Consider the following 22,244-nt stretch of genomic DNA (forward strand, 5'->3'; position numbering starts at 1 on the left):
AGGCAACTAGAGTAAAAACTTTCCCCAAATATCACTGGTTGGGCACAACGTTAACCAAATAATCAACAATCAATCCACATATATGTCACAACACCCAAACAAGCACAAATTTTCTGTCCTTAGCTAGCAAATAAAAAAATCTGGCCTCAGCTAAGAAAGTAAAATTCTGGCATCAGTTAGTAAAAAACTAGTAATCTGGCCTCAACTACTTATTGACAGAAAATTAAAGAACGAAATCACCAGAGGTGTTTGGGCAAGCAGAGGGGGTGGTGAAAGAGCGGAGGCAGCAACGGAAGAGGATGAAGGCACCGCGCGTGCGTTTCACGTGCTTGGACAGGCGCGCTGTGGCTTCGCTGCGACTGAAAGAGACTGGAACGTGCGCTGGAGGTGCTGCGCGCAGCGGAGGTCGTGCGCCTGCTGGTGTTCTGAGCTCCACCTGGTGCTGGTCAAACGACTCGCGAGCACGATGGACGCGCGAGACTGGATCAGGTGCGCAGCGAGTGCACAGCTACTTTGGGTGTGGCGGCGGACTGCTGGGCTTAGTCGCGGCAATGGGGGCGAGCTGCTCCTGCTGGGATTGCGCAGGTCGCACCTAGTCGTCGCTGGTTCAAAGCGCGCGAGGCTTGCCGCTGGGCTCGCGCTGTCTGCTGTTGTGCAGATGACCGCTGGTGTGGAGGTGTCGCGCGCTATGCTGCACGACTGGTTCAGCTGGAGGGCCGCCGCTGCTGGTGCTGCTGCGGGATCGCCTGGCAGTGGCGGACGGCGCGCGGCGACGACAGGAAGGCAAAGGAAGAAGAGGAAAAAGGAGTTGGCGGCGGCGGACGGAGAAGCTATGGTGGTGGTGGGCGTGTGAGTGAGGTGAGGTGCTGCGGCAGACAAAGAGAAAAGAAGGAAGAAGAAGAAAGAAAAAAAAAAAGAAAGAAGAAGAAAAAGAGTAGGCTCCAGGTCCTTTGGATATTTTTTTTTTTTTTTGGTAAACAAAGAACCCAGTCTTAGGCCTGGGCACGCCTAACTGCCCCTAGTATTTTGAGCATCCGTTGAAAATTTTTGATCCTTTAGCGTGACCACCTAGCGTGGGCACGCCTAACTGCTGCAAAGTCTTCTGACCGTCGCCTTCCAACTCTTTTTCGCATACGTGACCACTTAGCGTGGTCACGTCTAACTGCCAATTTCCTGCCACCAAGCAACATATCACTAAATGCAATTAACACTTAACAAAAACTCCAAAAACATAAAAAAATTAAAACGAAAGCCTTGGGTTGCCTCCCAAGCAGCGCCTTTCTTTAATGTATTTGGCTAGACATTGTCCTGTTTATTCATGGAGGATAAAATCGCGTAACTCACTTCAGTGCTTCATCTTCTATGTAATCCTGATAGCCCTCGTAAATAGAGTAATTCTTGAGCACACGAGTTACGGTATTCCATGGACCAGTAGATTGCGCCAAACAATCAAGTAATGACCTTAAATCTTCATTCACTCCTCCATCACAAGCACTCACTGGTTTGAGATATTTTGCCATCGTGACTCTTAACTTGTTCCTGTCATAAAACTCAAAATTTTCTGGTATAATTAAATCAATCTCACTAACAGAAATTAAAGAATAAGAGTCAGGAAAATATTGATCAAGGAATGGAGGAGATGTCACCGCATTTGGAGATTGTTCACTGGATTCATTCACTTGAACCATTTGATGTTGGGGTCTCAATTCTTGTGCTTCAACTTTCTTTTCATCTGCATCTTTAGATTCTTTTTCTTAAGACTCTTGCAGTACCATGTCATTCGTCAGGATAATTGCACTCTCATCTTCCTCATGATCGATAATAGTTTATGAGGGCAATTCTTCATTCATTCGAGAAGTCAATGGCGTTATCCTAAATGTCAATTGATCCATTTGATCTGCTAGGTTACGCCTGCTCACTTGTGTCTCCTGATGAAAATCTATTATCTCCTGTCGAAATTGATGTGTCTCCTGTTGAATTTGATATGTGTTAGTAGCTATTAATTCAACTATTTCTTCAAGAGACATACCTAACATAGATGATGATTCTTGAGACTCATACTGCTGAAAATTCATTGGCCCTGTTGTATAATTATAACTGGAGTTAACCCACCATACTTGATCATACCCGTTTGGATTAGGGTTATACCACGTTTGAGACCATGGTGAAAAATCTCCATAATTATTGAGTGGGACACTCAGATTATCTTGATATTCGGGGCACATACCGGTCGAATGATCCCTGGCACAATAAATTTCACAGGTTGCAGCAGCCATTCTTTCTCTAATAGAGTTTAGTGCCTCTAAATATGCAAACTTAGAAAAAAAATCAGTCTCATTGCCTTCCTCGGAAACAAAATCCAGTAAATCACCAAAATACGGAGTGTTAGAAGCCATAAACTATATAATAAAAAAAATAAGAGAAAAATAAATAAATAAAAATAAAAACAAGATGAACTCAAAAAGAAATAAATTAATCTGGCACCAGTCCCCGGCAACAGCGCCAAAAATTGACAGGTGTCGAACCTGTGCAATAATAAAAACCTACTCGAGAAAAATACAGATTTTGTATATAGCGGTGAGTAGGGTCGAATCCACAGGGATTGGGGATAATTCGTTTCTTCTAGAGTCCAAAGTATGGGGGGTTTTTGGATCAAATACTAACTAAATAAATTAATTGCAGAAAATAATTGATTAAGAGAAATAACTAAGAGAAACTCTAGCCAAGGGTACACTTCAGAAATGGTTCATGCACTGATCATCGATTCACAGATAATTTCACATTTATTAATAGATTGGTTATAGTTGTCATACACGCGATAAACAACCAACCCTTCCTTAATTTATCGATAGTCAAGGTACGACCGTTAACTATTTTTTTAACCAAAAAACAATCCTAAGTACGACCGTAGGATTTAATTTCTAGATTGCATTAAAAATTAGAAAGGCCCAATCCTAACTAACAAACACGCTAAGAGGGTTTGTTTAAATTAGATCATATGTTTCCCTGACATAAATTCAATTACGCTAGTTGCTACTGGGATAGAGGTAACGAACAATTACGGATTCAATTACCCCTATTTAGCAAAATAGTCTATATGAATAATTAATTATTGCGCACTAATCAATCATACACAAGAGCTATAACAATTAAAAGCAGGAATCATATAAATACCAATAAATGAGAAAGCGATTAAAATAAATTCGATCTCACAGTAATTGCAGAACCAAACCTTCAGTTGTCCCTTGACTAGAATTAAAAGGTTAGTTCTCCATTAATGGAGAACAACCATGCGAAAAAGCTATCTGAATCTTACCAAATTGTTCCTGGCCAAATCGGCTAAGGAAGAAAAGTAAAAGTCGGCTACGGAGGAAAAGTCCCCGACCTCCGTACCCTCCCCCCAGCTTTTCCAAGTAAAAACAAATTTAAAGACAAGCCTCCCCAAGTCTCCTAATCCTCTACGTTTTTAGCCACTCAAAGGGATGAAGGAAATCTATTTCCTTTTAGGCCAGGCCCACCGAGAGAACAAACAGATTCCCATCCTGATTTCTCTCCTTCAAAATTGGTACCCGAGTACCAATTTTCCTAAACAATAGGAATCCTATTATAGATAGCTTTCTTCAGTTTTTGAAATGGCCCTACTGCTTTTCAGTATTGTAGTCCGCTGCTTTATTTAGTTTTGGAAGCTTTCACGTGTGCAAATCATCCCGAAAATCCGTCCTTGAAAGTTGGAGTTAGGCGTGGGCACGCCAAACTATCAGGGAATCTGCTGGAATGACGATTTTCAGTACTTTTTTTTCATCACTTCCTACAATTAATCTCAAATACCAAATATTAGTAGAATATATCAATTAAGATAATATTTGGCTAAAATCAAAAGGAAAAATAATTATAAATTTAGCACAAATTATGACTTATCAAGAGGGAAGAAACTTGGAGTCTGCAGAAATGTAGCTCTTCCATTTTCTTAATGTGAGGTTAGTATAGTATAGGATAGTTAGTTAGTTAGTTAATCCTTCTTGTTTATTAGTTAGATGAAGAAGATGTTGGAGGATGAAGAAGGTAAAGAGATGAACTAATGTGACAAGGGTTACATTCATTTCGAATTCTTTATCATTTGTACTTGATTCCAAGTTTAGTTAATATATAAGTTCTGGATTTTATGTTATTTATGTATTTTAAAGTTTATGCCTTGGATTTGGTTGAACTTTCTATGATTGTTAGTGTTTATTATTTGGTCATTTGATGCTATTATTTGAGCAAGTTATTTAGCACTATACCTCTTTAAATCATAATTAATCTAGTACCATTAATTGTGATTATTTAAGGTGTTATTTCTACAAAGAAAATTGAGATGTAACACTGGTTCAAGAAGTGCTAAACATAGGGAGTACACTCACGAGAGTAGAGGTGTGCCTATACGGTTTTAGTGATTTATTTCATATAATTTCATTGAAAAAATGAACTTGTAGCTAATTTCATAACCATGAGAATAGCTATAGATTAGTTATGAGTATAATTGATTCACTACGAAAGTAGGATTCATATGCATAAGGAAATTACACCATAACTAGCCTAGATAGTAGTACTCAATGATCCAAATATAGCACTTGCATGAGTAGTTAGGGATATCATAACTTAAGGAGTTTTCATTTGTTATTTTCTTGTATAAGTTCAGTAGGTTTTACTTGTTATAATTCATTGATAGTCTAAATAATAGAGAAACTTTAGTAGTGCCGCTAATTGTTCAATCTTCATTGTAGGATCGACCCGATATATACCCTAAACTACTAGTTAACCTGTATACTTGCAGTGAAACGGGTGTATTTCAAATTTTTTAACTTGTACGTATATCAAAAATTTGTCAAGTTTTTGGCGCCGTTGCCGGGGAAGATTTGGCAATATCGGTGTGAAGAGTAAATTCATTAGTTTAGACATTTTATTAGTTTTAGTGTGAATGTTATTTTTTGTTATTTTAGTATTTTATGTATGTATGTATTTTATCATCTATTCTTCTTACTAATTTTGCTCTTAAGTTGTTTAAAAGTAATTATAGGTAATGAGGAGGGTAGGTCAATTTGGAGGACAATGCTTGAGAAATGGAAGATTGACAATGAATGGTTATCAAGTGCAAAACTCCTTCAATAGAGGTAATCAAGAAATTACTGAAGGTATGTCTTTTGAAAATGGTTTGAAGTGCTTAAAGGCAAAATTTGATGTTATTATGTTACAAGTTCAAATGGACACAATTATGCATGAAATTGAGTAAAAGAGGAATGCTAATGCTTTTAACTCTTATCATGTGATTTGTGATTTGTGACTTGTGTGGGGGTTATCATACTACTAATACATGTATGCAAGCATAAATTTGGATTACTATGATGAATTAGAACATTACAATCCTTGTTTTTATTAATATAGTGCTAATTGGAGCAATTCTCTTGCTTATGGTTGGGATAATCAATGTATTTATAGCAATTATTCATATTTTTACGATTACCAACCTGAATGTGTCCAATATGATTCTAAGCCATCTTGAGAGTTAGCTATAGAAAAATTAGCTAATGTGACGTCCGACCGTTTTGATAGGATTGAGGAAAGAATAGAAGAATTAATTTCACACTTTAGTAGAATACAGAAGCAATTGAATGTATAGTGTGAAGTTATTTCTTTTAATAATTTGTAAAATGATCTTAGCATGAATGATAGGAATGCTATATGTGAAAATAGATTGCATTTTGATGAAATGATGAATCTCAATTATGTCTCAATGAGCAATTATCCATTTCACATAATAATATTTCTGGAACTAACTTTGAACCTCAAGATGTGAGTTTTAATGATTCATTTTTCACCCCTCTTGAGGAGTGCATTGAAGGTATATGTTCTAAGGGTATTGCTGCCCAAGATACTCTCACGGCATTTCCTTTAGTGAGTTCTCAAATGGTGCATATTCAAGGTAATATTTATGAAACATTTGGAATAGGTAAGTCACTTCATCCCTCATATCATTAGAACATGTGACTTTTACTATAAAGTCACCATTTAATGATCCACCACAACCTAAAATGGTGGATTATTCTTTAACCAAACCTTCTTGAAAAATGAGATTTAATAGTCGAGCCAACGACTATAAACAAAAGCGCTTGTTGGGAGGCAACCTAATGTTTTAGTACTTTATGTTACTTTGGTGTGACTTTATGTTTAAAGTATGTGTTTGAGTTATTTTGTTATTTTTCCTTTGTAGGTATTGAAAATAGAAGCAAAAGTGACAAAATGAGATGAAAAAGGCGAAGTTTAATCAAGGAAGTCAATCCCTTGATTTGCGTTAAAGGTGTATTTGATCCGTTCAAAAGGAGTAAAATACATATTTTGATCATTTTACATGTGCGTGCATTGATAATTTTGGTTAAATAATGATCTATGATACATTTTGAATAATTGGGATAACATGTATAATTTTTTAAAGTTGGCATTTCTGCAAAAATTTGCAGCAAAAAACGTGGATGACTTGAAAACGCTCCATTGAGCCACATTTTACAAGGGCCACGTTTTCAATTCTGCAATTTTTGGACAGAAAACGCGGCTTGAAAACGCTCCATCAAGCCATTTTTTCAAAACGCTCCATCAAGCCACGTTTTACACAAGTCACGTTTTCCTTCTTGTCCGTATGCTAAGAACACAAGACATGGTTTATTTTTATCCTTCTTCTTTTCCTCATTTATTTTCTTGTACTGTGAGTTGCTTATTGTGTATTTTATATAGGTACATCACCAAAACAAAGGCTTGAAATTACGGATCGTCGTTTTGTTTATTAAGCCTTTGTTATCACCTTTGTTTCTCATTTTCCATTTTTAGATTTATATCACTAATGGTTATTCAATGGAAATTATGTAGCGTTGGAGATACACAAACAACGGATCTTGAAACTTCATCTTCGGGCACTTCAATCATAACAATAGGGGAGTATTACTTTTATTTATCTTAATTTTTCTTTTTACACATTGAGGACGATGTGCATGTTAAGTGTGGGGGGAAAAATTGAAATTATATACATTGTATGTGATTGACTTATTGGTTGCAAATATTGGACTTGTGTTTAAATTCAAATTTTTTTTTAAAATCTTGTCCAAATTTGTGAATTTACCCCAAAAAGTTTCAATTTTTTTTTTTCAATTTTATCCAAAGAGATAACAAGTTTCATATCATTAGTAGTTCATATTCCGTCTACATTTGAGATAAATATATGTGATTTGGAAACTTCTTTTCTCATTTAATTTGGAAATAACTATTATGTGATTATAATTTGTGCATTTGTAGGAAAGTATATCTTGTAAAGTGGAGAAAATTATGCCTATTTTTTTGCATATTTAATGAAATTTCTTCTCGTTATTTGATTTTATAAGTTAAGTAATAAATATAGCCAATAATTGCAATACTCTTCTCATGTTTATTCTTTTGAGGGAATGTTATTATCTTTGCTTTGAAAAAAAGAAAAAAAAAAGAAAAAGACAAAAATAGAATAAGAGCTGTTCTACTCCAATGATTCTTGTACTTAGTAACTGTGAGTTTTCATCTACAAATATCGACTTTCGCGTAAAATGATATTTGAATTAAGAGTACGCAAGACAACTTGAGTATGTGAAGTGTTGAGTAGCCGATGATTTTCATTTAAAAATGTCGATTCTCGCGTAAAAAGACACTTTCACAATTTAAGTAATAATTAGCTATATTATATAAATAAATCCCTCTTTAAGTTAAATAAGAAGAAAATTATTTGCTTGCATCACAAACATAATTTCTAACGCATCTTTGTATCTTTTCAATTATTTTTTTATCTCACATTCATCACATCACAAAAAAATGCTACAATAATTATTGCAAATAATATTTTAAATAATCTCTTATCCATCTCCACGCGTATACCTTTTATTCACTAGCATCCAAGGACTAAACCTTTTTCCTTACTTGAATTATAGCGGGACGAAACTCCTTTCCATTGCATTAGAGAGAATTTCTCTCCATTATGCTCTAATAAAATTAATTTGAAAATTATTTTTAGAAATCAACATCATTCATAATATATTTCATTACTAGTATTAATTATACATAAAATTTGGTATGAATTTGATTGAGTTTGCTGTCCGATTAATCATTACAAAATTTACCACAATTTTGGTCTATTTTTTATAGTTCAAATGTTTCATATAAATTGAATGCCAAAATATTCTCAATTGAATATTGTTTTTTAACATGTTAATCTAGAGATCAAAAGAAAAGTAATGATACAATCGGATGATTTAAAAAAATTATAGTAATTTAGATATAAATAAATAAAGAGATTAATGGAGAGACATCCAATGGAGGGGATCCTAACCTTATGTAACCCAGATCATCTGCTTTGTGGTTCTTGTATGGTATCTTAACCAGATTTTTGCATATGAATAATGTAAACTCATCCTAGAATACTAATATATTTGCATATACTTCTCTTGAGTAGCATTCCACCACCCCTGCAAGCTTTCGATAAATTGGACATTCAAATGGACCGGGTTGAATATAGATCAATTCAGACAAACTTTTGGATGCAAATCTCTCTTTATACGACCCTTGTAAATGGAAGTTAGACTTTTTAACCAAAAAAAAGAAAGTATATACTGATAGTGTATATACTATTACGGTTGAATGCAGGACATATATATAAATTTTGGATTTCAAATTTAAATTTAGATTTTATGTCGTATATTTAATGGTGAGGTGTATAGAAATTCCAGAAAAAAAAAAGTAGCTAGACTTAGAGTGGGGACAAAATATCGATAAAATAATCTTTTAGTGGGCCAAAGTGTAATTGACCCTAATCAAATAGGACTTTACTGTAATTAAGCATAAGGACCATTATAGCACTTTTTTTCCAAAAATTAAAGGAAAATACATACTTTTGGTCCCTAAAGTTTGCGATAGGAGAGATCTTAGTCCCTAAAATTTGGGTTAAAGCAAATCTAGTCCTTAATCTTTGAAATTTGAAATACATTTAGGACAAGTGATCAATTTTTTCAATTTTTATTAGCATGGAGTCATGTGACCTTTGCCTAAAATTAAAACAAATAAATTAGGATGCTAAGGATTAAAATCACTTGGATAATCACACATGTGTAACTTAAAAAAGGGAAATTATTAAAAATACAAAGATATACATTTGGGCATCCCAAAGTTAATCTCGATCCCAACTTTGTTTCTATCTCCATTCTCCTCTAAAAGAAAATGCAAGACCACAATTTCTGCTGACAAGGGTCACATGATTCCATCCTAATAAAAATTGAAAAAAATCAGTCAATTGTCCTGTGCTTTAATATGGAAACATTAGGGATCAGATTTGCTTTGGCCCAAACTGTGGGGAAAATTTGGGGACCAAAACCGAATTTTTCTCAAAATTTTATGGCGACAAAAAGGATAGAAACGGCAGCGTTTTCAGAGCCTGCTCCTCCTCCTCCTCTGTAAAACATCAAGATCCTCTGGGTTTCAGAGAAGACAGCAGAGGGTGTTTGCTGTGTGAAAATGAAGGTGAGCCTTGAAGGGAAGAAGGTAATCTTAGTACCATACATGAAAGAGCACGTAGAAAAGTACCATGAATGGATGCAAGACCCAGCCCTTCTTGAAGCCACAGCTTCTGAGCCCCTCACTCTTGATGAAGAATATGATATGCAGCTGTCTTGGACCCAGGATCCCTTCAGTACTTCTTTCTTTCTTCCTATCTTTTTAACTTTTTTGGGTTCTTTTTTTTTCTTTTTTTTTTTGGAATGGTAAAGTTTTATTCTGGCTTTGAAAAAAATGGGACTTTGGAATTTGCAGAACAAACTTTTATAGTCCTGGACAAGGAATTGGTTGTTGGAGAGTTTGTTCATGGAGATCCCCATGTTGAAGGTTGGCTATTTGATTGTTAGTATTTGAATTTGTTTCAGGGCTTTTTGGCTGATAAACTTATTTGTGTTAGAAAGGGGAGAATCACTTGTTATATGAGCATGACTATTCTGTATAAGAAAATCTAAGCTAGGATAGTTTGGGGGAAGAAAAAAAGGAGCTAGGAATGTCTAAAAAGTATTCTTTAACTAGTTGGGGAAAATGCCATGAGAGTTTGTGGTCGCAATTGCCCCAATTGATACCATTTTGAATCCATCACTGGCCATTTTGTTGTTTGGAAGATTGTTGGCATTTCCTGCTGTTCAAGAAAATATGCATAAAGGCTATACTTTGGATGGTATTGAGAATCTTCTGAATTGCCTTTTGATGTTGGATTTGAAAGACACTTGCAGACTTATGTCTTTGCTTGCTAACTTCTTCTTGGAGAGTAAAAAGCAATTTTTGGCACTGGATGACAATTTAGTATAAATGTTTGACATATGCATAATGGGCAAGTAGCTTTGAGTTGTTCTAGTTTTAGTTTGTTTGTAGGAAAATTCTAGAAGAGTTGGGGAGAAATCCTTGAAGATCTGTTTTCTTCTCGTTTATGGGAATGCCTTTTCTTTTTCTTTTTTTTTTTTAAATCTTTGATGTAATGCTTTTTTTTTTCTTCAGCCATGGTTGGTGATGTCAACATATACATGAATGACTTGGATGATGCTGAAATGGCTGAGATTGAGATAATGATAGCTGAGACAAAAAGGTTCCTTATCTTTCATGTTCTGCAAATTCTATTTTACAAGCTAAATTGTCATTTTTGCACCTTAGATGTTCCAAATCCTCTTCTTGTTACCATACATGTGAGAGAGTGTTTATCAAGTTGGACAAAGCAGTGTGTTGGCCACTAATCTATGGGTTAATTGTCACCATTATGGGAAGTTTGCAGCATTTCTCTTTACTCTTTTTATGCACTGCCAAAGACATGGACATGTTTTTAATTTTTATAAAAGAGATTAAAATTTCTGTAAATTCTAATGTTGTTCTCAAAGTTTATAATGAAAATTTCCAGTCTTTGAGGTTTTTTGTAGCATAAACTTAATCTTGTAATAAACGGAGGTCTTAATTTTGATTAATATCATGCCTTGAGTAATAACATAAGCTAGTAACTTGGGAAGGGGGGGGGGGGTTGGGGGGAAGTCGGAATTCTCATCTTTGTGTCCTCCAAAATGTCCTTTACAGTGCAATTTTTACAACTAATAAATTACATGTGCATGGGCAAACTCTGACTGATTTGACTTATTTAGTAGTATGTTACACGCCAGAAATGGCTAGTTTTTGTCCAACTCTAGAGCTTATCGTTTGGCAATTACAGTGGCCAAGTTGTCTCTATTGGAAATTTGGGAGGGATTCTGTGTTTTTTAATTTGATAACCTTTTGATGCACATATTCTTCTTAATACATTTTACTCAACTAATAATTCTTTCACAATGGATGTGCAGATTGTTTATGGTAACTAAATGAATCATTCTAGTATGCCATTGTCTAACTTAATGTGATTAAATTATTAAGATTGTACTGTGTCTTTACATCTTTGTGGTTAGACAGGGGATGAATCAATACCAACACCTCAAACTCATCAGTGAACTAAGACAAGAGAGCTTTAATGCTTTCATACCCCAAATTTGGACATAATATCCTCTAGAAACTAGAGCTTAATCATCTCAACCTCAGATGAATCCTCCTCCTCTATTCTGTTCCATCCAAAGTGATGTTTGATGTTAAGGATATAGAACTAATGTCAAGAAAACATATAAAATACTTTTACCAACCCACAGGAGCAAGTTGAATTTTGGTCCTAAAAGGCCAATCAGAGTCTGGTCCATGCTCCTATCGTCAACATGACTGCTATGAAATCTTTTTAAAACTAGAAATTATTTTCCATACTGGGAACACTGCTTTTGTTGTTACTCTTGTGGAAGAAGATTACAAGGCTTAGTCCAAACAAGATGGGCTGTACAGTGGCACTGATATCTCCTCCATATCGGTTGATAATATCTGACTGGCCTCCTTCTGTAGGAACCAACTTTCTGACGCTATTTTTGTGTATTATTACTGCAGATTTTTACTTACCAAATCACCCTTTTATACATTACTGTCTAGGCAGTAATGACTTTGTAGGGTTTCGTCTGCCATCTACTTAAACCTACTATGATCTTTTTTAAAAACTGAAAATTTTACAAGTCTTTGTCTTTCACTTTTTTCTTCTCATATGCCTATTCAATATTCATGAAACACTTTGAACAAGTAAGAACTAGCGTTGAAGTTTTCTGTCCGTGTTGATTTCCTCAAAGGAGTTGTCTGTCTCACTTGAATATGAGGTAAACCAATTTACCAACTGGGAATCGGGGAAACTTATGAATCAAGAATCAAACCAAAATAGTGAGTTGTATTTCTATTGCACATAAATTGAATCTTCAAGGATTTCCCATCAGATGACTCTGCATCAGTTGTTGACATTGCTCCGTAATCTTCGGATTCCACATTAACCTTTTTTTTTTTAACATTCCATGTCAACTTAACTTAACAAGAGGTGCAATAGTTTAGCACTGTACTTGCTGCAGGTCAAGATAGATGTCAAATTTATTTAAGGAAAACTTCAAATTTTGGTTCAAAGTAATTAACAACTCCAGTTTGCATAAGTTGGTAAGTCTGTGACTTCTTGTCATTATGTTTGAGTCAGTAATCCTTCTTTAAATTTTATCCAAAATCTATTTGCTTAAGATGAACAACTTAAAAACCCCAGAAATGTAGCTGTTGGTTTAAGTAATTGTTAACAGGTGTCTTGGGAGGGAAACATCTAGTCACCATATTATGAGTGACTAACTAGTATTTATAGGAGTACAAACCTAACCAACTATTTACAAGAATACCCTTACTAATTTATTATCTACAAGAATACTGATATTCTTCTAACACTCCCCTTCAAGTTGGAGCATATATATCATAAGCACCCATCTTGTTACAAATGCATTTCACCCTAGAACCCCCTAAACTCTTGGTAAACAAATCAGCCAATTGATCTACAGACGGTACATGAGATGTCTTGATGACTCCGTCAAACAATTTCTCTCGAATGAAGTGACAATCAACTTCAATATGTTTTGTCCTTTCATGAAACACTGGATTAGACGCAATATGGACAGCAGCCTGATTATCACATACTAAATTCATAGGCTGTTTATGCTCAAAATCAATTTCAAGTAACATACTCTTCAACCAAACCAACTCACAAACAGTGTGAGTCATAGCGCGGTATTTAGATTCTGCACTTAATCTGGAGACAACTGTTTGCTTCTTACTCTTTCACAACACTAAATTACCACCAACAAACACACAATATCCTGTGGTCGATCTTCGATCTGAGGCAGAACCAGCCTAATCTGCATCACTATATCCTTCAATATCAGTGTGTCCATGATTTTGATACAGCAACCCTTTTCCAGGAGCACTCTTAAGTTACTTGAGAATCCGTATAACAGCATCCCAATGACTAGTACGAGGGGTATCAAGAAATTGACTCACAACACTTACTGCAAACGAAATGTCAGGTCTCGTTACAGTGAGATAATTTAATTTATCCATAAGTCTTCGATATTGCTTAGGATCATCAAGTAATGCACCTTGATCTCGTGCTAATTTCACATTGGGATCCATAGGAGTATCTACAGGTCGGCAACCTAACATCTCAACTTCACTCAACATATCGAGTACATATTTTCTTTGACATAAATAAATTTCATATTTAGACCGAACTATCTCAATACCCAGAAAATACTGTAGATGGCCTAAATCCTTTATCTGAAAATTTGCCTGCAGATTGGATTTAAGTTTCTGGATCCCCACAATATCATAACCTGTAATCACAATATCATCCACATAAACAACTAATAAAATTTTATCAGTATTAGAATGCTGATAAAATACAGAGTGATCTACTCCACATCTTGTCAGACCGAACTCCATGACAACACTACTAAATCGGCCAAACCAAGCCCTCGGAGATTGTTTCAATCCATATAAGGATTTTTTTAAACGACAAACCAACCGCGGATTCTCCCCCTGAACAACAAATTCAGGAGGTTGTTCCATATATATCTCTTCTTCCAAATCTCCATGCAGAAATGTATTTTTCACATCCGACTAATGCAATGACCAATTATAAGTTGCTGCCAAAGAGATAAAAAGACGAACAGAGGTAATCTTTGCAACAGGAGAAAATGTTTCGAAGTAGTCGATTCCATACACCTGAGCAAATCCTTTAGCTGCCAGACGAGCCTTCAATCTATCAATAGAACCATTAAGTTGTACTTTTATAGTGTACACCCATTGACAACCAACAACTGGCTTACCAGAAGGAAGAGGAACAAGATTCCAAGTACCATTTTTCTCCAAAGCAAGCATCTCTTCCTGCATAGCTAACCTCCAACCAGGATTATTGAGAGCATGGGTAATAGACTTAGGAATGGATACCGAATCAAGAGATGCAACAAAAGAAGAATATGACAGAGAGAGATGAGAATAAGAGACAAAATTAGAAATAGGATGAGAAGTACAATGTCTTTTAACTTTACGTAAAGCAATAGGAAGATCTGACTCACAGGAGGGCGTCACACCTGGATCTGAAGATTGAGAGTTAATTGGTGAAGTGCGTAGCATATCAGGAGCTTTCTCAACCATGGAACGACGAGAATAAACTTGAAGATTAGGGCGAGATAATCGAGTGGTGGAATCTGGTGAACTCGATAACTCAGGTAATAAAGATGAAGAGACTGGTAAAACAGGAGAAGGAAAAGAGGAACACTGGTCCAACTCACAAGACATACCTTGCTTCATAAAATACGAAGTGGATTCAAAGAAAGTAACATCAGCACAAGTGAAAAAACGATTTAAAACTGGACTGTAACATCTATACCCCTTTTGCGCTCATGCGTATCCTAAGAAAATATACTTAATGGCACGAGAATCTAATTTATCCACCCCGGGAGCAAGCTGATGAACAAAACACACACACCCAAAAATACGAGGAGATAATTTAAATATAGGGTCATGAGGAAAAAGAATGGAGTGAGGTAGTTGGCCTGCAAGAATATTGAATGGCATGCGATTAATTAAATAACATGCAGTTAAAACTGCATTACTCCAAAATTGTTTGGGCACATTCATGTGCAACAAAAGTGTCCGAGCAACTGCGATTAAATGTCCAATTTTTCTTTCAGTAACTCCATTCTGTTGTGGAGTGTGAGGACAAGAGGACTGATGAAGAATCCCGGACTTAGTCATAAAGGTATCAAAAGGAGTGAAAAAATATTCTTTCGCATTATCACTGCGAAGTATACGTACAGGCACACCAAATTGATTCTTTATTTCTGTAATAAATGCACAAAAAATGGAATATAGTTCTGAACGATCTTTCATTAAATAAAACCATGTAACTCTGGAAAAATCATCAACAAAAATTACAAAATATTTAAAACCTAACTTTGAAGTGACTCGACTAGGACCCCAAACATCAGAATAAACTAACAAAAAGGGTTCTGAAACCCGTTTATTGACCCTAGGGTCAAAAGAAACACGATGATGCTTTCCTAATTGACAAGACTCACATTCTAATGAAGACAACTGACTCAAGGTAGGGACCAACTTCTTCAAATTTTGTAGAGACGGATGACCCAAACGACAGTGAATTTCAAGAGGAGAAACAGTAGCAGGGTCGCAATCGGACCATTAGAGTTGAGAAAATAAAGATCATTATGCTCATGTCCTCCACCAATCGTCCTCTTTGTCTTCAAATCCTAAATGACAACAAAATTAGGAGAAAAAATAACTGAACACTGTAGAGATTTAGTAAACTTACTAACGGACATTAGATTAAAAGGCAAACTGGGAACGTAAAGAACAGAAGGCAGCGGAAGAGATGAGTTAATTTCTACAGTGCCTAGTCTTTTAACTTTAGTTGTAGATCCATCAGCTAAAGTAACATGAGGGAAGGAAGTAGACTCTTGAAAATTAGAAAAATTTCTAGAGGTACCTGACATATGATCAGTAGCTCCGGAATCAATGATCCATGAGTCAAAATTAGATGATGTGGAGAGACAAGCCATAGCATTACCTTTTTGTTCTAAAGAAGTAGAGGGAAGAGATGCATGATTTGCAGTTTGGTACTGCAGAAATTTGACATAATCTTCCTCAGATATGGTAAAAGTCTTCTGGGACCCTTGTGCTAAAGAATTTGATTCAGCTTGGTCAGTGGTAACTGTATTAACAAACCGAGGTAGTTTTCCGTTTAAATCCCAACAAGTATCACGAGTGTGATTCTTTAAACCACAATGATTGCACTCACGGGTGTCTCGACCTTCACGACCCCCACGACCTCCTCTACTTCTTCCTCCACGAGAGCCACGTCCAAAATTAAGTTGCTCTATCCGATTGTTGTTAGCAATTAAAGCAGATTTGTCATTAATTAGAGCACCGTCACCCTGTGCATTGTCCTTAGATGCAGAACGTAAGACCCGAGCATACGCCTCTGCAAAGGATGGTAATTGTTCACCTGCTAGAATTTGAGATTTGATTGGTTCAAATTCTGGCTTGAGACCAGCCAAGAATTTGAGCACAAGCATTTGTTCTCTTTGCCTCTGCATAACCGTAATATCACTTGAGAGAGGCATTACAGCATTTAATTCTTTTGAGACTCGCTTAAGATCAGCAAAGTATTCAGTTACTGTCTTGTCATGTTGTTGCAACTGAAAATACTCCAAAGAAATATCATACATCCGTGAGAGATTACTGCAATATAATAACCGGACATAATCCCAAACTTCTCTTGTTGTCTCACAATGAGAACACATGTAAGCAATTCGTGGCTCCATAGAATTCCATATTGCTCCAAGAATTTGGGCATCCTCTTGAATCCACGTTAGTTTCTTGTTGTCCTTCGTAGGAGAATCATCTGTGAGATAACGTTGCTTTCCTAAGCCTGTGAGATAAATCTTAACAGCTTTTGACCACTGTTGATAATTGGTGTCATTCAACTTCCAATTTGTGATTTGAGGCATCACCATTGGCATAATATTAGTGGACGTCACAATATTTTTTGATAAACTTTCAGTTATAGTGAATAGCACTTCAAACCCAAAAAAGGGTCAAAACTCGAGACGAACAGTGCCGCGTGAACAGTAACGGCGTGAACAGGACGGCATGAACAATACGCGTGAACAGTAACAGCATGAACAGTATGCCGTAAACAGTACGCGTGAACAGTACTCTGTGAACAGTGCCGCGATGAACAGTGCGCGTGAACAGTCTTTTGCTAGATGTTTAACCCTAACTCTAGGACTTTAGTTTTGATACCATGTTAACAGGTATCTTGGGAGGAAAATATCTAGTCACCATATTATGAGTGACTAACTAGTATTTATAGGAGTACAAACCTAACCAACTATTTACAAGAATACCCTTACTCATTTATTATCTACAAGAATACTGATATTCTTCTAACATTAATATAATCCAAGGTAATGGTTTTCTGGACAATACTCAGGGATTGACAACTTCTGATTTCTGAAAGAGAAGAAAGGTTTTTGGAGACTTTTGTACTCACGGTTGTAATGGTTGTGGAACACCAGATCATGGTGATTAATTGCACAATTGTGAGAACTCTCTATGGTATTTCATCTATCTTTCTACCCTTGTAAACAGACTTAACAGATTGGCTCAGTTTGTTTTATCGGGCTTATTCACGACCTCAAGATGAAATAAGCTGCTTTGGCTCTGGCCCTGCTCAGTGATGGCATTGCAGAACCTAATATAGAAACTTGCAATATTTATTTGCTCCTTGCATTTAGGAATTAAATCATTCCAATCTGTCGGATTCTTACATGGATTTGTTTATTTCTGGAATGAAAAGATTTTCTTTTTATTTTTTTTAAATCACCTTTCTTTATCAAACTTTAATGCTGGAAGGTAAACATCACACTGAGGGTGAGGAGCTTTGCAGTTTGTAATGACTCATAATCTGTGAAGCTTCTTATTGTTATTTGTGTCTTGTGCTGGTCAATTTTGTTGTTCTCTTATGTATCTCGTTTGCCATTAGCTAATAATTTATCTTTCCCATTCGTGCTTTAAGCTGAGAGGGCAACGTTCTTAGAATGCTCTTTCTTCCTAATCTTTATAAAGTTTTATTTAGTCTTCTGAAATGATATCTGCATCTCTGTTTGTGAACATAAAGTTTTCACTTGGCAATTTCTTTGAGCATCCTACTTGCATCACCAGGAGTGAATTCCCACTAACAGCATGACAGGGTAAAGTGGCAAGGCCTATGATATTGTCATTCTTGTGTGCATAATTCTTTGCCATATCAAGTCTTGTTAACACAATGCGTTGTCTCTCTTTTTCGTGTCTTGCAAAAGGCAGTCGTGGCAAAGGGCTTGGGAAAGAATCAGTTCTCATGATGATGGCATTTGCAGTTGAGAATTTCGGCATCCATTTATTTCGTGCTAAAATTGGGGAATCAAATAGAGCTTCTATAAGTCTATTCCAGAAACTGGTCTCTCTCTCTCTCTCTCTTCCCCCCCCCCCCCCCCCCCAAAAAAAAATTTTGTGTCCCACAAGGTACATCTATGTGCATATAAAGCTAGGGGCTTTATGCAATCTAAAGTTTAAAGTGGATGTGCCCAAGGACGCAGGGCCAAGACACGGGTTTGCCTTTCCTTATCTAGAAGGTATATCCTGTGTGCCAAAGAGGGGTGAATCCTTTACTCAGAGCAAAAGAAGAGGGGGCAGAATCCATTAGCTTTCTTTCCCTGAAAGGAAAACAATAACAAGTTACCAAAACAATTACAGCATATACTAGTGTAACATCCACTTAATGGCAAACTATTATTTTGGTAATGTTAAATGCAAAGAAATAGAAATCATCAGTTTAAACTTCAGGTTGAAATGAGGAAGCTTTCCTGCCTGCAATGCTTTTCTTTCTCCCTCCCTTTACAGTGTAAAAGGCTTATTTACCATATACATACAATTTAATTTTTCTTAGACATCTAGTTTGCTAATTAGAAAGTTGACCAAGTACTGTGATTTTCATGCAGGGCTTTGAGAAGACTTCTCATAGTGAAATCTTCCAAGAGGTGAGTCAGATTGAATTTTTCTGGCAAGACTGTTTATCCTTTGTTCATAGCTGTTATGTGTCCATTCAAAAATGCAACTTAGAGAACAGGCTAGACTTTAATGCATTATCCAAAATTGTGACCTAGTTATAACACTCCCAGATTCAAAATTGCACCTTGGTGAACAGGGTAGACTTTAATGCGTAAGTGAAGCATAATACAACTTAGTGCTGCATAAGCAATTGCTCATTTGCCCTTACCATAATGCCTTTGTATATGACCCTTCTGTACTCAAATGTAATTGCTTGCATCATAAACTGGCAGGCTTAATATTGATGCAGTAGAGACTGTCTGAAGTCAATTATTCAAAATAACTTTTGTGTTCCTTGGATAACTTTAGACTTTATTAGATGATTTGGCAGAACCACTGTGCTTTTGTGTGTTGGGGGGGGGGGGAGGGAGGGAGAGAGAGAGAGAGAGAGAGAGCTGAGTTGAAATTTATCTTTCCTTTATTTTATATATCATGTTCTGGCCTTCTTGTTATAATTTACAGGTAACCTTGGAGCTACCAATAACAGAGTCAAAGTGTGAGGAGCTTCATCAGTTAACTGGTAATATGATTACACATTTGTAGCCTTCCAGCACCTCTTTCTGTTGTGATTCTTATTGTAATAGAAAAAACTCTTCTATTCCCCTCTGCGCTAGTGTGCCTGAGGATTAGTTATCCCATTACAACTGAGTTATAGGATCATGTTGTTTGAAGTGGCTCCAGAACAACTCTCAGGTTTTCATGAGTTCTTTTTCCTTTTTCTTTGCATTCCCTATTTTTTGGGTTTTTTTTGGGGGGGGGGGGGGGGGGGGGTTGAAAATGTTGCTATGGTAGAAAAAAAATGCAATATTGCATATGTATGATAGACTATTTTTGACAATGAAGGTTTTATTCATTCACTGCAGATCAATCATGGCTAGATATAGAGTAATTGCATGAACTGTGATACAGATAGTTATGACTTTAAATTAATACAACTTCAAAGGGGTAACTACTTTGATACTTGCAACCTCTATTTGACGGCAGTCATACATCATGACACAGCTTAATCCTACTTTTTCGATAGAAAACTAAGTGTCCCAGTTGATTGGAGATTTGGGGGTGATAATGGATGGCCCTGAGGAATGTTGTTTAGAACTGTACTTCCAGCTTGCCAGACATGATACACAGTAGTTGCATCTTCTAGTGGCCCCAAAACCGCAAATATGGTCATCTCATTATCTAAATATTCTGCGGAGATGTTTGAAACCTGGAAGTTGAGGCTGCCTGGCAGCAGTGAAGGACTGTAACTGGTTATTGATGTCGGATAAGCTGTCATGCTGCCATTTGTGTTGCGGAAAGCGACAAGTGCTTGTGATCCAACCATGCCTGCCCTAGAAGGGTTAATTGCCCATGCAATCCACCCCTGTGAACTTTGTTTAGCCCTGTATGCTAATGAAATCTTTCCTGTTGATGGGGTGTAATTCCAGTGGAGATGAGCTTCCAGGTATGGAAGGTCAATGCAAGACGTGTAGCTTCTCTTAGATGTGAAACTGAAGCTTGAACATGTTTGAGCAGAGGATAGGACTAAAAGGGGAGAAAGAGTGCAGAAAAACAAGATTGCCAGTGAGCCTGAAGCCATTTGTGTTGAGGTAAACTATACCAGGAACCGAAACTTTTTGGTAAATTAGTGTTGAATGTTGGTATTTGATGGAGGTGAGTTGAATTTTAGGCCTTATAAAAGGAATGAAAGGGGAATAAGCTGGTTGTTGCTACAATATGGACCGAGTACTTGGCTGGTTTCATTTTGACCAACCTAGTAGTTGAATGATGGGAATTGCATTTTCCATGTAATTTCTGCTGCTAATTTCATGTTTCTTGCGTGATATTCTTTTCACCCTATTGGTTATGTTGTGATACTTGAGTACAAATCTAAAAGACCTAAATCAAAATGCATATATTGCACGTTGAACGAACTGAATAATTTGGTTTGATCTGGTCAATGAAACAGGTAATCTTCCCTGATTAATTGAGTTTGCAATAGTCGAAGAAATTTCACCAGGGAGAAGAGAAAGTCAGAAAGGGTATTTTACTTGTCACATTAAAGAAGAAAAGTATGTCTCTCCATTTCTGGCATCTCTTTGTCCAAAGAAAATTTCTCGTGAGATTATTTTCTTTTCGGCTTTCTCTGGAAACAAGTAAATTTCTTTATTCTCCTTTTTTCTCTTTGGTGCCTAGTTGGAGATATCAATTGAATGTAGACATTAGTTACTCTTCAATTATCTCAAATTTTATACTTTATAAATACATAAAGTTTTACTTGGCTACCATTCAACAATGGAATTTTTGCAGAAAATGAATGCTCCAGTCAATTTTCAATTGCACCTCAAAGAAGTGTAATTGAACACACAAAATGCAATAGTTAAGAGACTGCGCAGGCAACCTTAGGGAGATTAATGGTGTGAGGACTTGGTCATTATGCTTACATTTGCCTTCTTGTGGTGTGTAACTACTCCATAAAAGTCATTTCTACATGGGATTATTGAAGTAATTAAGGATGCAATCTGAAATTTGAAATTTGAATCTGTTAAGTCACTAAATTGTTAAAGTATTGAAATTTTAACATTTGACAGTATTCTGCATTGAGTGAAAAAGGAACAGCGTATCACTTATTGTTTTGAGTATGTTTTGCCTAAATAATTCATAACCACTTAATTAATTAAGATATTCTATTTTTTGTTATCAGACACAGCCGAACTCATAAACGTCTTAAACCAATTAAGTTTAAGTGCTGAATTAAATTAACTGTGTGTTATGATAACCTCAAACTAAAGGAGGTAAGTATAATTTTGAAAACTCGAAGTATCTTTTCATGTCTAGGCCAATGCAACCTGTTTTCAATCTTTTTGGAATCAATTTCAATTTTAATTCCTATTTTAGAGATTATGTATGTGCTGAGATATTCACCTAAGTTTGGGCACTTTCTTCTCTTTGCACACAGCTGGTGCTGCCTCATACTACTTAATACCTCTTCAATATGCTTCTTATGAACTTCAAGAGAGCAACTGTACCCTAATATATCATCATAAAATGCCACAGTAAACCTTCTCAATTGATCTTTAGATGTCTTATTCATAACACTGAAGTGCTGCTGAGGC

General features: G+C 36.2%; 1 protein-coding gene across 6 annotated transcripts; it reads left to right on the forward strand.

Annotated features, from left to right (window-relative positions):
- The first annotated feature begins 9,462 nt into the window (after positions 1 to 9,462).
- On the forward strand, positions 9,463 to 21,424 carry LOC113700086 (GCN5-related N-acetyltransferase 9). Of its 6 annotated transcripts, XR_011817933.1 has the most exons (8): positions 9,464 to 9,730; positions 9,850 to 9,921; positions 10,573 to 10,660; positions 18,367 to 18,499; positions 19,041 to 19,079; positions 19,612 to 19,669; positions 20,174 to 20,738; positions 21,098 to 21,424. XR_011817933.1 is itself a non-coding variant. In XM_072058314.1 (7 exons), exons 1-7 carry the CDS (start codon positions 9,556 to 9,558, stop codon positions 21,109 to 21,111), a joined length of 498 nt encoding a protein of 165 aa, XP_071914415.1. In that variant the 5' UTR covers positions 9,463 to 9,555; the 3' UTR covers positions 21,112 to 21,424. The 6 variants fall into 6 exon arrangements, 5 of the variants coding, with proteins under 5 accessions (XP_071914415.1, XP_071914414.1, XP_027076336.1 ...); XM_072058314.1 differs by lacking the exon at positions 20,174 to 20,738 and having other exon boundaries at positions 9,463 to 9,730; positions 18,367 to 18,418; XM_027220535.2 differs by lacking the exon at positions 20,174 to 20,738.
- Positions 21,425 to 22,244: the final 820 nt, after the last annotated feature.

The sequence above is a fragment of the Coffea arabica genome, chromosome 7c (genome assembly GCF_036785885.1).
Source record: "Coffea arabica cultivar ET-39 chromosome 7c, Coffea Arabica ET-39 HiFi, whole genome shotgun sequence".
Lineage (NCBI taxonomy): Eukaryota > Viridiplantae > Streptophyta > Magnoliopsida > Gentianales > Rubiaceae > Coffea > Coffea arabica.